Genomic DNA, 17,585 nt, shown 5'->3' on the forward strand with positions numbered 1-17,585 from the left:
TGGTTAATTTCATTGTAAAAGTAGTATAGATATAGTATATATAAGTAGTATAGATATAGTACACACTTTACATGGGGCTACCCTTGTGCCTAGTCCGGAAACTCCAGTTGGTACAGAATATGGCAGCCAGGTTGGTCACAGGAGCAGCAAGGAGTGACCATATAACACCAATATTGAAGTCACTCCATTGGCTGCCTATCAGTTTCCGGGCACAGTACAAGGTGTTGGTTATCACCTTTAAAGCCCTACATGGCTTGGGCCCAACCTATCTAAGGAATCGCCTCCTTCCATACAATCCGCCCTGTACACTCAGGTCCTCTGGGAGGAATTTACTACAGCCCTTAAAGACCAGATTGACGGCGACCTCCCAGAGGACATATTCTGCAGCCGCTCCCAATTTATGGAATGGCCTGCCGGACGAGATCCGTCAAATTACCAATCTAGAGAGCTTCAAAAAAGCCATTAAGACAGATCTCTTCCTGCAGGCCTTCCTGGAATAAAACACTCGGCCACGAATAAGACTTCCCTATTTATCGAACTCTGCCCATGGTTACTGTTTGGATTTTAAAATGTTAGTTTTAGTTTTATACTGTTTAATCTTGTTTTAAGGGATGGTACTATGTATATATGTATATATTTTAGTCTATTGTATGCCGCTTTGATTGCCTGGCAAAAAGCAGGATAAAAATAAACATTTTATTTTTATTTTATTTTTATATAATTTAAATTCATTTTTTTTAAAATTTCAACTTTTTTATTTCAAATTCCTTTGCAACTAATTCAAGGAGATGTACAAAGTGTATTTAGAAAGAAAGGGTTTGGAGACCGGTTGGTCCAAAATTCTGTGACTGGACTATTGACTAGGATGCATGACACCTTTGTTGCAATAACTCCACCGGCTGCTGGTTGCCAGTTATTTTGCATATGAGATACATTGTCTTGGGCACACAAATAAGAATGCATTTTGTGCAAAACTTGACAATTCTTTTGACATGTTGAGACATCTTTTCTGTGAATGACAATATTCTTGACCTCCCTATACATCACTGAGCCATCATCTTCATCACCAAAATTGGAGTGCTTTGGACTAGTTAAGTAGATAAATGTGGTTTGTGTTATCCTTTTGTCCTTTCCCCACAGCATTTCTTTTCCATTTACATAATTGATTTGCCTGCACCAGTTTCTTCCTTGGTTCCCACCGGTAGCTGAATCTTCTGAAAAGCTACCCATCCTTCAACCTGTCACCTATTTTGTTCTATGTATAATTTTAGACAGTTTCTTTACTATTCCCAGTATCATTTTCTCAACAGGAATTTATTTCAGAAAGTCATCCCATGATCTGACTATTTTTAAAAACACAAAGAAATGAATGGGGGGAAATGACTAATGAAGGAAAACAACGAGGATTATATTTAAAGAACGGAGGTCAATTTAACTGTTTTGCCTAATCCATAAAATTAAGATAAAATTACTGATTGCACAACAAGCATTAGGAATTTATATGACTTAATGAGCACTAAGAAAACTGGAGCTGCACCAAAAGAGATAATAAAAGATGTTGCCATCTTATCAGTGCATGCAGGATGTCCAGCAACATTTATATCTGTAATTAAGACTTTGAATTTCTCAACAAGTTTAATGGAAACAACAGTTACTCTTGACTAAGGGGTAGTCGTTGCATCAACGCTATCTGGCAGAAACATGTTTATTTATCACAGTCTGTCCCACAGCCTTCCTCAAGGAGCTCACTGAGATTCATATGCAGGCTATTTCATTTTATCTTTCCAGTATATACATACCCTAGCTTAGGCTACTGGGCATCAGCTATGTGGCTAAGCAAGGGTTTCAATTCAGCTTTTTCTGACTTTGACCCTAAGCACTACATCTAACTGAGTTTTGAGCACTTTTATATACTAAAAGCTAGCTGTGATTTTGTATATGGAAGGTGTTGTTATCTGATATGATTAAAGCCCCTTGCCTCCTCTATAAGCAGTACAAAATAGCCTTGGTCCTTTTGATAAGCTAGAGTAGACCCACTGAATAAATGGGATTTACCGACATGTTGACTTACCATTCAACAACCCCATTCCTGCTTCCTACTTTCTGTTTAACATTCGTGAGTTTCCTAGGCTGCATCTACACTGCAAAATTAATATAGTCTCACACTGCTTTAACAGCTATGGCTCAATGCTATGGAATTCTGGGGTTTGTAGTTGTGTGAGATATTTAACCTTCTCTACCAGAGACCTCCAGTGCCACAACAAACCACAAATCCCAGGATTTGACAGGAGGGAGCCATGGCAATTAAAGCAGTGTCAAATTGCATTAATTCTGCAATGTAGCAGCAGCTATTTACAGCACTGAGCTCTGCTACATCTTCCACTATCAGAACTAAAATTGTAAGCTTCTTAATCTCATTTTGTTACTCTAGAAACCATCATTGTCTACATCTGTGCTGCTGTCTAAATTGTCTTGTACATGTTCTAATATACAATAATTTGTGTGACTATGGGGGAAAATATTTCATTCATGATTTAGGACCAGGATAACAAAAAGCAAATAAACAAAAACCACAGTCACTATGGTGTAGTGGTTTGAGCTTTAGACCAAGAGTTTGCGAGACCAGAGTATGAATCCCTGCTCAGCCATGGTAACCCATGGGGTGACCTTACACAATTCATACTCTCTCAACCTAAGAGGAAGGCAATGGCAAACCCAGTATGAAGAAATCTTGCCAAGAACACCCTGTGCCATATCATTGGAATAATCAGAAACTATTTGAAGGCACACAACAAACAAACAACTCTTCAAAATCAAACCCTCCCATATGAAGAGGCACTTCTGCATGGTTCCATACCACTACAAAGGACCAGGAACATCTGAACATGGAATACGGCTGTTAATGTAGTAGCATCTTAACTGTGGAATTCTTCCAAATCTTTGCTTAGTTTTAGGTAGGCCATTAAAATCTTTTTATTTGGAATGGCTTCTCTGCTATTTTAAATGAATTAATGTCACGATTTTTAAAAGAGTTAAATTGTAAGTGTCTTCTTTCCCCATTTGGCTCTTAATTTTTGTGTTGTGTGTGTTATCATGTTGTAAAGTTTTTAAATTGGGAGCTTCCTTGGGCTGAACAGTGACTTTGAAATACTTCCATAAATCCACCTTCTGAACCTGCTGTCCTCTGGATGTGCTGGGCCCTCTGTTCTGGCCAAAATAGGCAGTGATTCTGTATGTTGGGGCCACTGGGTTGGGGAAGGTTGTTGTATGTATCTTCCAATATGAGTCTACCTGGGCTCTAAGATCTTCTGGGGAAGCCCTTCTCTTGGTCCCACCAGCTTTCAAGGCATGTTTGGTGGGAACACAGGAGAAGGCTTACTCAATGGCTGCTCCCCAAGAGGAGCAGGATGAATTCTTCTTTGCTGTGCTTCCATCAGCAATTGAAAACTTTACTGTTTAGAAACTGACTGTCAAGTCTTTTAATAGCTGCTGTTTTGCTTATCATAATTGATGCTAATATTTTCAATGGATTTATTTTAATTGCTTTTGATTTCAATGGATAATGTCACTGCATTTTAATAATAATTTTTTGTATGTTTTCATTTAAGGCTTTGTAACTGTTTTAACAGTGTGTAAACTGCCTAGACTCCAGTATTGGGGAAAAGGTTTACATGAATACAGTGTGTGTGTATGTGTGTGTGTGTGTGTGTGTATGTGTGTGTGTGTGTAAACAAAGTAAGTACACTGCATCACAAAAAAGATATATAGCTACAGGAATATAAACCAAAGAAAGACACACAAATTTAAAAGCAGTTGCATGGGGTTTATTAGGAGAGTGGTGAAGGACAAAAATAATTTAAAATGTTTATACCTACTTTATGGCTTCACACATGTCAAGTCCCATTTTCACACAATTCTTGGCATGATTCTGAAGAGATATTGGAAGGCCAGATACACAGTAATAGCAATCTCCTAAGATTTTAATTCTCATACATTCATTTTCCTGAAGAGAAAAAAAAAGGGATACATTAGGATATGGCCACAGTGGCTACATAAAGCTTACCAGAAGGGCTGCAATAGCTGGATGTACCTCACAGCATCTAATATACTCCACCTAATGATAACAGGAGGAGGAAGATAACTGGGCTGGAATGTGCAGTCTGAGAAGAGCTGTGAGTGCGCTTTGTGCATCCCATTTCCACTGACCTACTTTCCCTGATGTGTTCAATCAGAAGCACACAAAGGCTATGCAATATCCAGGAACGTAGGAAATTAAATAAAAACCTCCTGCATGGTACAAAAATAGAGAGATCCTTTGGGAATAAGTCTGAAAATTTTAAACACAGGATATTTGTTGTTGTGCCTATTAGGGCGCTTGCAAGAACAATGCTTCCTAATCTTAGCCTTTGAAATTATACTGCTATGTTGCTGAATTCTTATATGTCAGTAATAGCAGAAGTACCAGATCTCTCTAACTAACACCTGTTAGTTCCACCATCACCAACACCACCTGGTACTTTTCTCTCCTCTCTTCTTTGCCTGTCTTCTCTTTTCCCATCTTGCTCTCCTGTTTCTTCTTCCTCTTTTTCTCGGATTCTCATGCAAACCTGTACAAGCTTTGCCTTGGTTAAAAACAACTTAGTTCCCATCCAGCCCCAGTGTTCTCAGTGTTCATTCCCACCTTTCCTTCTCACTGATATTTCTCTCCTTCCTTCCTAGTACTGGTTTAGCCTATACAAGTCTCATATTGGTTAGAAACCCCTTAGAACAGTGGTACTCAACTTTTGACGCTTGGGACCCCTCTTTTCATCTACATGCAGATGTCGTGCCCCCCTTCTCTACATAGTATATGAATAAAAAATGTTTATTTAATTTGCGTATTTTCATTTGCACATTCATGTATATTCATATTTTAACATTTTACAAGGAAATAATATTATCCAAATTAGAGAGCTTATTTAAGTAAATTCAATATTTAACTCAACACATGTATAGATTTTACACATAAAAAGTTTAGGAGGAAGAGAAAAGATCAGTGCCTTCAGGTCTTGCACCCAGCTTAAGCAACTCTTGCATCCTCCTTGATCCCCCTCCCACCATTTGAGTACCACTGTCCTAGATCACTAAAATATTAATCCCTTGTCCTATATTTATTTTATTTTATTTCATTTCTATATGGCCTGTCTACCAGAAAAGGGACCCAATGCAGGTCATAGATAAAACCATTTAAACAATTTTACAATCAATGTTTTAAAAATTATTGAAATCAACTACAAACAGTATAAAATGACATAAAAGTATACAAAAGTAAAAAAACAAACAAAAAAAATAGTCATTCCCATGACTGAGCACATTACTCCTTACTGATCTCTTTTAATGCCATTTTATAATCTGAATGAATCCAAATGTAATGTACTATTCAATAATGAGCAGCAATTATGGAATTTAAGCATTTTGCCTACAATATTGTGCCAACTACTTTCAGCACTACTATAATTAGAAAAAACAACATACCTATACAACTCAATAAAAAACCAATCAGAATGATGATATATCTGACAGAACAAGGTGTTTTTGTGGACAGTTTTCTAAGGGACTGCCAAAACTTTCTTCTTAGTCCTTTCCCAATTTGTTATTCCAGAAAAGGAAGGTAATAAAAATTACAGTACTCAATTTCTTAATTTCTTCCACAAACAGTTTTTGTTTTATTCTATACAGAACTACTATTTTACCATCTGTTTCTAATTCTCTAAGAAGAAACTGTGATGAGATGTTCTTCCCTCCTCCCCAGGTTGTGACAAAATAAAATGCAAAGTCTACATCAGCAAGTAAAGGCCCTTGGGTCAAATCTGAGAACTGTGGGGTGGCTCTTCCTGTGATAACAGTTGTTGTTGTTAGTTGGTTCCAAATATGAGACATCTCCAAGCTCTCCTGGGAATGAGATATCTCCAAGCCCTCTTCTATTCTACCTCCTTGTTCAGGTCCTGCAGGCTCAGACCCATGGTCTCCCTAATTGAGTCTATTCATCTAGTCTTCCTCACTTTCTACTTCCCTCGGCTTTCCCTAGCATCATTGTCTTTTCTAATGAGTCATGCCTTCTGATTATATGGCCAAAATATGACAGCCTCAATTTAATTATCTTGGCCTCCAGGCAGAATTCTGGCTTGATCTGTTCTTAGGACCCATTTCTTCAGCACTCTTCTCCAGCACTACATCTCAAACGAATTAATGTTCTCCCTGTTTGCTTTCTTCACTGTCCAGCTCTCACAGCTGTACAGGCTAATAGGGAATACAATTGCTTGAACGAGTCTAGGTCTAGTGTTCAGCTATATATCTATACACTTGAGGATTCTGTCTAGTTCTTTCATAGCTGCCCTTCCCATTCTTAATCTTCTTCTGATTTCTTGACTGCAGTCTCCATTTTGATCAATGTTTGATCAAGGTATGGGAAATCTTTAACTAATTCAATTTCCTCATTATCTAGGTTGAATTTATGTAAATGGCATTCATCTTCATATGGTTCCTCATTCCATGTGTCATTCATTTTTTCATCTCTTTTATATAGCTCCTCTGTGTGTTGCTTCCATCATCTTTTGATTTCATCTTGATAATTGTATTTGATCCTTAACAAAAAGGAAGGGGGATACAAGGCAAGCCTAGAGGCTGAAAAATCTGCTATTTGGTTTTGGAAAGGAAAACAGCCCAGGACAATTATCCCATTCTCATTCAACTGTTATTGATAATGATAACATAGTAAATATGTTGAAATGCCAACCAGTATCAGAGATCTCAGAGATACTTACTTTTGCAATTTGATCAAATTTGCCAAAGAGTTCATTCAGCATGTGCACTAGTTCTCCAGGGGAACAATCACTAGCCAAGCGAGTGAATCCCACAATATCAGCGTATAAAATGCTGCAAGTAAAATAATTGGCATTTTAAATTTTCCTAGCTCAAGAATGCAGTATTTTCTTTATTGTGAAATTTTAAAAAGAAAAAAAAAGAAGCAACTGTGCGAAGATTCACCCAATACTACCACAGAACCAGATTCAATTGGATCATAAGCCACTGAGGGCCGATTCAAATAGCTATTTTTGGTGGCCAGGTGAAATGATCTGTTGTGATCTGCTTCCCAGATGCCTTTAGTGACACCTCAAACTGTGGCCCTGAAATTGTGTTCCAGAACTTCCAGAATGTTTTGTGGGTCCCCTAAATCCACCAGAATTGCAATTTCAGATGGAGCTCATAGAAGACCTCTCAGCAGAAGGGAAAAAATTAGCAATAGCAATAGCAAGTACATCTCTATACCTCTTATCTGTGCACTTAAGCACTCCCTAAGCAGTTTACAATGTGTAAGCTAATTGCCCCGAACAAGCTGGGTACTCATTCTAGTGGCCTGTAGAAGGATGCAAGGCTGAGTGGACCCTGGAGCCCTTCTCTAGGATCAAACTCACAATCTTGTGGTTGTGAATGGCTGCGGTACCGGCATTTAACCACTGCGCCACCAGGGAAGTTACTAGATGAGGAACTATCAATGCAATTTTAACTGCAACTTGGAAACGTTATTGTTTTGGACAATAACAATGAACATGTTGACTAGAGAATTCTGGGAGTTGTAGTCTAAAAAAATAACTTATCTAAGCTCCTCAGTCTAAACTGACCTATGTACAAGCCAGGACAATCCAATATTTAAAGCATGTCCATGGAAAAGGGGAGAAGGAACACTCAAACACCAGTCATTGCTGATGAGAGTTGCAGGCCATCTGGAAGGCTAGCCCTGCTCAAGGTACTGGGGGTAAGTAACATCAAGTTAAGCACTAAAACATATCCTGCCAGTGGGATCTCTTGCTATGGATTCTCTCAGGTCTTGCAAAGTCCATCCTCTTCAAGTCTGCTGCTTCCCCATAACTTTTATTGTGGAGTTGTTAGTATAGAATGTATCATTTGATATTCACCAACTATAGCACAAAGTGATCTGCAAATTCTCATTTGGCCAAAAAAGGCCTGAGTCAAAGTTTCATCACATTTCTATCTACATATCCTAACAATCTTCAGGCAAGTGGAGAACCAATGGTTGTGCAGATGCTGTTGGATTCCAACTCCCATCTCCACCAGCAATCATGGCCCAAAGCTATTATCACTGAGCTATCATTTTTATAAACTCCCTTGAGTTTCACATTTGGGGCAAAGGTGGGATATAAAGTGGAGAAGGAGGGAGAGAGGGCAGATGTTATTTAATACCTGGGGGTGGGGGGATTCAATCCCTGCACTCTGTCATTGAGACCGTAACATATTTCAGTTTCCCCACACTGAAATTCAGGTAGAAAAGGCTATGCTACTGAATATTGATTATAGCTATACAACTAGTTACCATTTATTAACAACAGAGGATTATTCTTCTTTTCCATATTTTCCAAGAAAAAATAAAGATGATTTGTTGCAACACTCCAGCCTCTTGAGTACATTTAAACTTGATATGCCAAATTAAATTCAGCTGCCTTTCTAAAATAAATGGTTGCAAGGTTTGCAAATGTTATCTTTCTACACTTCTGTGCAGTCATCTTACTATATCTGTAAGTCTGATTATTTTTACAGATAAACAGAACATGCTTCCCTTCTCCATCCAAATTCAGTACACTGATGATAAAAACATATTGCTACTGATGTTAACTAAAGCATTTCCGCATCAAAAACTGTTAAGTGTTAATATCAAACAATACCTTACGTTGGTGTGCCTTTTGACATATAAATTGTGGAAATTGTTTGTATTTTCCAGCTGGCCTGCTTTTGGACCTTGTAACCTCTGAATAATCTCTGCTTTCATCTCCATGGCTATGTGAGCAGGAAGTAGAGAAAGAAGAAGACGCTCCTGCATTTGAAGAAGGAAACACAAGAAAGGTCCAGGTTTCAGCTGAGCTCATTTCCTGTGAGTGACAGTGACATGGATGTTCTCCCAAAGAGATTTGGTACAATGTCACCAACTTTTCTTTTCTATTTTTTGAAGTATGCAGAATTTGCAATCTTCATGGAAGACTGGCACAACAGGAGAGAATTCTTAACTCTTTATAAGGAAATAGCTTTTCCGCTGGAAGAAAAGCAGCTGAGGAAGGCAAAACAGAGGATGAATGAAGTGTGTGGCTGTGTGCAGATATATACAAACACACACTTTTCTGCTCATAATAATCTCTATTTTAAAACAACAACAACAAAATGACCCAAAGGCTAGGTCACATGCATTGGCAAATGTGTTTTCCATACTGAAAATGTGTAAAACTGAACAGAAAATATGTTTTTCTGCACAGAAAAACTGCATGCGTTTTTTATAGAAAACTTATTTATTACACAGAAAAACCGTATGTTTCTGCTCAGAAAATGTGTTTTCTGCACATATTAACCATGTATATTTCTGCATTGAAAAGATACCAAAAATATGTATTTCTGCTCAGAAAGCATGTTTGTTTGTTTTTTGGCACAAGAACAAAACCATATGTTTCTGAGCAGAGGAATACATCCTGAAGCACAAAGAGATTGGGAGCTGCGCAGAAATCTTAATATTTTCTTTCTAGCAGAGAGAGTACTGCATGACTTATTTGTTATTGACTGTGAGAATGAAGAACATGAAGATTTAGTAGAGGAGACAGATGACTACTATAAGACATGATACTCATCCCGGGAAAATCACACCACACGTGGCAAGCACCCAAAACCAAAAGCTGAATTTGACTCCAGCATAGTTGCTAACCTCCAGGATGCAGACTTATTGTGTACACCACGCACATTTTCTAACATTAGGGTCAACATACACTCTTCTTTTCCAGGACATGTCCACTTTTTCAGAATTTCTGTCTGGGCAGATTTGTTAAACGTCTGGATTTTGTTGCAAGATGCAGGCAGGCTGGATGAAATGGATGAGCTCAGGAAGAGAAAAATGCCAAGTGAAAGCAGGGTGAGGAAAGGGCCCCCAAACAGCCAACCTCACTCCCCTGGAGATTATGGAGTAGCTCACTAGCTTCCAACTGAGTCAGGGATGCCACTACCACCACTGCCGATGCCAGGGTCATCCTCCTCCTCCTCTATCCTAAGGGGAAGGCCCATCAGGGAGGACGTTGATAGAGAGGAGAACGGCACCCTGCTGCCATGATGGTGACCAGCAGCAAAGAATGTCTGCCTTTTCTGTTGGACTTACTCAACTGAGGGAGTCTGGAGTCACAACTGACTGGAGCTTATACAGTACTTAGAATAATAGTTGAGGAGCCAGTGTGGTCTGAGTGCCAGACCCTGGAGACCAGGGTTAGATTTCCAGCTTGGCCATGAAAGCCACTGGTGACTTTGGGCAAGTCACATGCTCCCAGCCTCAGAGGACAGAAATGGCAAACTTCCTCAGAATAAATCTTGGCAACAAAACTCCATTACAGAGTGGTCTTAGGGTCACCATGGGTCGGAAATGACTTGAAGACATACAACAACAACAATGAGTGAGAGCTGCCATAGTGATTGGTTTTTAAAGTAGTAAATCAGTAAACATGTCCCCCATTTTCTTTTCAAAATATGATAATCCTATCTGAAACAGAAGCTAAGGGCTATGTAACAACTTGCCCACAGTATAAAACATCAGCGCAGGGGTGGGAAGCTTGTGGCCCTCCAGACCTTTCTGGACTGCAAAACCCCATCATCCCTCAAAACCAGCTTATGCTGCATAGAGGTGACGGGAGGTGCGGTCCCACAAGACTTGGAAGTCCACACCTCCTCTTGTCAGAACTTTTCTACCTTGCAACACCTCAGGAGTGAATTGCTGAAGTAGAAAGATAAGCAAAAAAAATTTGGTTCTGAGAAAATTTCAGAAACTGCCCACAAGGGCTTTAACAGTGTACAGTTTTACTGATTTTATATCCTGTGTCTTTTATGGATTTGCTTAGATGATTTAAATGCATTTGAACTGACTATTTGTATTTTTTTTATTTACAGTATATCTTTTTGCCCTTTAAACTATATTTCTTTGAATTTCTGTAAGCTGCCCTGAATCATCACACTTTGGGAGAAAAGATGCAATATCAATGTGATCACTCTTCAGGTGTAAAAGTTCAGCCCAGTACAAAATATGGTTCATGTTAAAAAGTACTTGCTGTTTATGTGGTACTTATGTGTAACCTATGAGGTACAGCCATCACACGCTATCTCCAAACCCTCCTCAGAAACCAACCTACCACTTTCCACTGATCTTAAGTAGGAAGAGGTTCACAAGACAACAGCATTAGCTGTATTTGTCATAGCTGAAGCAGCTTTCTTTCCTTGAGGGTCTTTTCAATGCAATAGTTTTGTGCCAATTCTAACGTGGGCAACACAGAACAGGCTGCATTTCCGACAGATACATGACAAGGCATTGATGCGCTTATTCACCCTCCACACCTTATTAGGCAAAAACATGTTTTAACCCTCAGGCACATCACTTTCTTCAGAAGCAAAGCACAGTTCGGATATGGAGGCCAACAAATTTCCATATATCAATGCTAATTCATCTGTCATCATGTATAAATCACCTAGTTGGGGAAACATTCTCACTAGCTTGATACTGTTCCTCCCAAAGAAGTATGATAAAGAGAAAAAATGAAGTATATCCTTTAAAAGATTTCCATTATACTCCTGATCATTCTTTGCCCTATAATGCCAACCTATTCCTCTGCCTACTTTGCTCCTCTGACTCTACCATCTCAGCCAAATGAGAATCCTACTTGCTTAAATAACTCCCCTTTCTCCACCATTTCCCCTTATGCCTGGAGCAGAAAATGTACTTGATGCTATTTCGCTCTCTGCACTGAGAGATGTGTTGGACTACAGCTTCCAAAAAGACAGAAAGCTCCTAGACATGTTAGCTAGGAAAGATTTGTAAGAGTTGAGTTCCAAAATATGAAGAAGGTACCAGGTCAGGAGATGCTGCCCTTTTAATGTAACCCTGCTTTTCTTCCATTTCTTTTCGACCTTTCAAATTTACACTGTAAGCTTTCTGTCTTTTTACTTACTCTTATAAAAGCAACAGATAGTGCTATGTAAATAGAAGTTAAACCAGCCTATGTACTTAATTTATCAGTGCAGATTTAGTTATTTTTTCAGCCCCGATTCTACAGTGCAGTCCTAAGTATGGTTACAGAGAGGTACACTCCTCAGAGCAGGGGTTGAATGAGATTTGCTCCCCAATAAAAGTGTTTGAGACTTCATTTCCACTACAAAAATAATCGGATTTCTGAGCGAATTAATTGACCCTAGTTCCCATTTGAAACCGGTTCAAACTGCCTCTTTTGTTTTCCTTCATTCTGCTGAAGTGAGAGAGACTATCACTATCAAAATAATGCAAGTGTGTGTGTGTGTGTGTGTGTGTGTGAGAGAGAGAGAGATTGCAGGATGGCTGCTCAAAACAGTGGCATAAGGTGTGCATTTCTCCTGCCTGAGTCAGTGTGAGCAATGTAGGAGGGAGATTTTGAGGCGGGGCAGTGCTTTTCTGGCTCAAGCATGAAATTTACATTATTTTTTAAAATTAAAATTAAAATTAAATAAAAAATAAACAAAACAATAAAAGACAACAAAAATCCCCCACAAAATATTACAATAATAAAAGTGAACATTCAGTAACATCACACAAATATAATCCTACAGAGATTATCGTACATATCGAGTATAAATTGACCTCATGTATAAGTCGAGCTTGATTTCAGCAGGGGAGATGATCAAACAGCAGCCCATTCAGAATTGAATGTTGATATAGTCAATTTACCTTCCCAACTTATTTTAGAACTGCTAGTGTCTTGGTAGGTATCTTTCAATATATATTGATAGATACGATAAACAAGCATGAGATTTAAAGCAAAAGGGACATGAGGAAGGGAAAGGGACTGAGCAAGTGACTGCCTGATAAATGTGACAATCCCATCTCCAACTTGATTGTATTGCTAGGGGTGGAGGTGTCTGTAGGTCAACGTATCTGAGTTGGAAGAAAGTGCTAGGGAAAGATTGTTTTCTAATGTCTATTGTTCTCTTCTCAGAATTTCCAAGGTGCAATATCTGAAATTACCAGTTGAGTGAACTAAAGAATACTTTCTTGTATTTTTTCAATGGCACAATATTAGCACTGATTGCAAATTTAATAAATGACTGATTTCAAAAGTTGCTCTCATAGATTGCAGTAAAGTGACAAATGACTTACTGAGTGTTCAGAATAATAAGCAAAGTAACTAGTTCTTTTTAAAGAGTAATGTTCCAAGCTCTGCATAAGCTGATATCATTTGTTTGCCTGTGCCGACTAAACCTGAGGTTCATGCATCCTCTAATTTGTAAGGTAATACGCTACAATACATAAGCACCTGGGAAAACACCATTTTTGTAAGAAATGAAAGCTGTATTTATAGGCATTAACATTCTATAGTGTTCTAAGTTTGAGTGCCCTGATTGCTGTATGAATGAATGAATAGGCAGGGTCTTTGTTACAGCTGCTTAATGACTATGGATGACTCCTGGGCTGGTAATTCAACTACAAAGAGGGCAGAGACCTTCACCAGATATGTGTATAAAGATCAAACTACAAAGCTCAAATTACACCCCATAACAACTGAATGCATCACTGTCTTAAAATTTCTTTCCAATTGTAGCCAAGAAGATGCCACCATCTAAATGTGTGTGTGTGTGTGTGTGTGTGAGAGAGAGAGAGAGAGAGAGAGAGAGAGAGAGAGAGAGAGAGATTCCATGCTGTTTTCCTGATGAAAATAGCAACCCCACTCAAAAAGCTATTTACCCTGGTGGAACAATGCAGCGCTCTCAGTTATCTTCTGTCTCTGTTAGGAATGCCACATTGCCCCCCCCTCCCCAGTTATGCTCCAATTTGTATACTTGTAACTAAAATGAATATATGCCAATTCTCTTGTTTCTTATTCAAAGGAAAACAAATCCTGTAGTGTTGCCTCTCGACTTTCCAGTGTTCCAAAGAGCACTGTTTTAATTTTACGTTTGAATTCATTACAATACCTTTTTGCTAGTCACAAAATCATTTTCTTATTTGTCCTTCAAGATGCCACTCTGCTAGAATGAAACAGCACATTTCAACTTGCACATTTCAGTTTATTCAGAATGAAGATCTCTCCTATTGAAGATGTTTGGCAGAGCAAGTTGAAAATGCTCTTTCATTCTAGTAAAGAGAGGCATTGCTTCAGTTACACATCTAGCAGCCCCCTCAGTTTCCTTGCTCATTTAAACCTGTCACAGCTTCTGAGCCCTGTTTCTAAGCCTGTTATTATTAGGATCTTGCCTCCTCCTTGAAAGTGACATTCAGTGAGTTCTCAGATAACAACACCACCTCCTGCTAGAATCTTTCAAAACATAGTATAAGTCATAGGATGCAAAATACCTGAAATGAACAAGGGTAATTATGCTAACTGCTTGTCAATGTCAAAACTAGGCATGAAAGTTTTGAAATTGCTTTACTGTATTTTCTGCAACAGTTTACCAGTGGGGCAAACAGTTTTATAGGATAGTTGAACTATAGGTGCTAAAGGAGGGGGCACATGCTCTCTCTCTCTCTCTCTCTCTCTCTCTCTCTCTCTCTGTACCATACAAAAACAGAGAGCTGTGTATGTCCTTTAAATTGATCACAGAAATAATAAATGAGATGAGAAGGCACATGTGCTCATTCTACATTCTAACAATGTCTCAAGAGAAAGGCTTGTGGGTTGCAACTGAGGGGAAATGGGGGGAGGCCTCGGCCATTTCTACTAACTTTCCTTTCTAGTTGGACATACCGCTTCAAAAGTCATCTCCAAATACTCTCCAGATGTTTGGGACTATAACTTCCACAATCCCTGGCCTTTGCCTATGATGGCTGGGGCTGCTGGGAGTTGAAATCCCCCACCTCTGGGGAGCACAGGCTGGGAAAGCTGCTCTAGAGCATAACAACAGGATGTTACCTTCTCCTGCAGCATCCTCTTGTTGTATATAACACACAACCAATCTGCATTTTACTTGCTACTCATTCATTCTAGACCAGAGTTAGGGAAACTAACTCTTCAGATGTTGTTGGACTCCTAGCTCCCAACAAGTCTAACTGATATGGCCAACAGCCAGTTGTTATGGTGCTGTAGTTCTCTAACTTCTAGAGGGTGAAACACCACTAGTCTAGAGAAAACGAAAGCCCAGACTCACAGAACAAACCACAACTGGTGGGAACTATTCTAAATGGGGTATAATTTCTGGGGGAATGTTGGTTCACTGGATCATCTTTGAGGATCCATAATTTGTCAGTAAGGACCCAGTAGCATTATGGGGGGGGGAGGTGCAGCCCTCACCGGGTGATACCCCAGAAGAAGGGTGACACCCGGCTGAGTGCTCCCCCATATCTCCATGCCACAGGGAGAGACCCAGGGCACATCTTCCTCCCTGCTCAGCACAACTTTACTTATATGTAGATTAGGTCAAAGGTTTGCTAGTAAAATGCCATTTTACCCATTTATCTTGCTCACAGTTATAAAAGTACAGCGGGCCCCTTCTCTTATGTGGGGGATCTGTTCCGAACCCCCCCCCCAATGTAAGGGGAAATCCGTGAATGCTCGCACCCCAATGCAAAACAAAATGGCTTGGGGCAGTGTGCACACCATAGGCGCATGCACCATTTGCCTCTGCATAAGCTGGAAGCCACTTATAGTGCACCTGTGTATGGCAAGGGCGCACTGTATATTGCAAGCCAACAAGGTATTACATAATGAAATACAGTATGTGTAATAAACCATAAATAAACCATATTGAATGGATTTATATTTATACAGTCTGCCCTTCATATCTGCAGGGCTTCCATTCCACACCCTTCCCCATGGATAAGAAAAATACAGGACCTTGAATCCCATTATCCTTAAGAGTGAGCATGACGCACGCGTGGCTGCATTACACGCGCCAATTGAAATGGGGCTTACCGTCTGTGCATGTTTAAATCCACAGATGGCAAGCCTGTGGATACTGACAGCCCACTATATTAGTGTTTTTAGCTTTTATTTTGTATTGTCCTACATGTTTTTTGAATGTTCTACATTTTACAGTGCCTTGTCCTCCTTTGTGATTATGACATCTCATCACCTCTAGGTACGTATGCTAATCTCCTGAGCAAGCACAGGCAAGTGAAGCAAAGTGAAACAAAGCTCCCCTCCATTCCTGCCTTTTGGGATCCTGTGAACTAGATACGACTTTGATCGTAACCACTATTGTTTGGAGGGGTGGGAAGGAGATGAGGGGACGTGCAGAGGGAGCACAATTTGGTATCCCCAGGTTCAGGAGCAAACCACAGATAATGTGGATGCATTAGGAGGAAAGCTAAGAGTGAACAGCAAAATGGCAAGATGACAAAGCAAACTAAGGCAAGGCAGAGTAAAGTAAATCAAAGCATACAAGGCTGAAAATACAACCAAAACTGACACAAACCTAGTTCTGCTTTTTTTAACAGAGAAACTTCAAATGATATAGAATTTAGACTGTCTAGGATCACACCTGGTTATTTTTTTAAAATCTTTATAATGTCCACAGTTCTAAATTTATCTGAATAAGAGCATTTGTTTTCTGTTGTTACAAAAGACATTCCCTCAACACTGCTATAATGATCCTTCTGTCAAAGAGTTGGTTCATCTGTTAACAATGTATGTATATTAGTTTGGAGCCTACATAATAAAACTGCACAGTGCAGTTCTTTACCATAAAGGATCACTGTTCACAGAATTTTCAAAGCAATGGACCATATCAAAAGAACAGCTATGTCAAGAGTCCAATGTTCCCTTTATCCTCCAATTTTCTTTATTAGAAACCAAAGTACGCAGACAAAAAGTGCAGAAAGATAGCAGTAGTAATTCCACATCTTGTAGACTTAGGTGAAATTGCAACAAACAACAGCCTTAAATAGATTTCTGCCTAGCTTTTCCCCTCCAGCCTAATTGCTAATCTTTTTAAAACATCCAACAAGACAAAACGAAGAGTAGGAGGCAAGGGAAGGGGACGTGAAATGCTGAGAAGTGTTTTACCTGCTGCCGCTTCTCAAACTCCAGCTTAATGCGTGATTTGATACAATTGCAGGTGTCCTGATAGGTCTGCTGCAGAGCAATCTCCATCAATTGTTTGTGGTAGGCTCCTGCTAGGTTCCCACAGATGAAAATGATAACATTTGCCAGAATCTGGAAGAGCAATGAAAAGGTCAAGGCTCTAGTTAGGCAGTGAACAATATCCAAATGTATGTCCCCAGCTCATGGTGAAAGTTTATTTGTGTAAATTCTATAGCCTCCTGCACCCTCACAGTTATTGCCATAATATGTTATTTTAGACTTAAGAAAAGGGAACATTGACAACACTATATTTGTTTGCACTTGGAGGTACTTTATCTCCTAGCACAAGTCAAACCCATTCTCTGGTGCTAAATATTAATTATCTATATGTCCTCCCCAATCTCTTACTTAAGCTGCTAAATTGTATCTTTGAGAATTATTGAGGCACTCCTAGCAATTCCTCCCAATAGAAATGGAACTATAACAGTTCCATTGTACAAGAAAGCTAGTATGTTGCAGAGAAGGGCGATA

At 39.3% G+C, this 17,585-nt stretch overlaps 2 protein-coding genes across 2 annotated transcripts in view; both read right to left on the minus strand.

The window, feature by feature from the left end:
* MTRR (5-methyltetrahydrofolate-homocysteine methyltransferase reductase) overlaps window positions 1-17,585 on the minus strand; it is a 328,893-nt gene that overhangs the window by 116,845 nt on the left and 194,463 nt on the right. The gene's annotated exons all lie outside the window — the stretch shown is intronic.
* ADCY2 (adenylate cyclase 2) overlaps window positions 1-17,585 on the minus strand; it is a 149,046-nt gene that overhangs the window by 61,399 nt on the left and 70,062 nt on the right. Inside the window, exons 4-7 of the mRNA XM_042465160.1 lie at window positions 17,037-17,186; window positions 8,721-8,869; window positions 6,804-6,915; window positions 3,876-4,003 (exon numbers count right to left, since the gene is read on the minus strand). Of these exons, the coding sequence (XP_042321094.1) occupies window positions 3,876-4,003; window positions 6,804-6,915; window positions 8,721-8,869; window positions 17,037-17,186 (539 nt within the window). The remainder of the gene's footprint in view (window positions 1-3,875; window positions 4,004-6,803; window positions 6,916-8,720; window positions 8,870-17,036; window positions 17,187-17,585) is intronic.

This window comes from Sceloporus undulatus, chromosome 4 (assembly GCF_019175285.1).
Source record: "Sceloporus undulatus isolate JIND9_A2432 ecotype Alabama chromosome 4, SceUnd_v1.1, whole genome shotgun sequence".
NCBI classification, from domain to species: Eukaryota; Metazoa; Chordata; class Lepidosauria; order Squamata; family Phrynosomatidae; genus Sceloporus; species Sceloporus undulatus.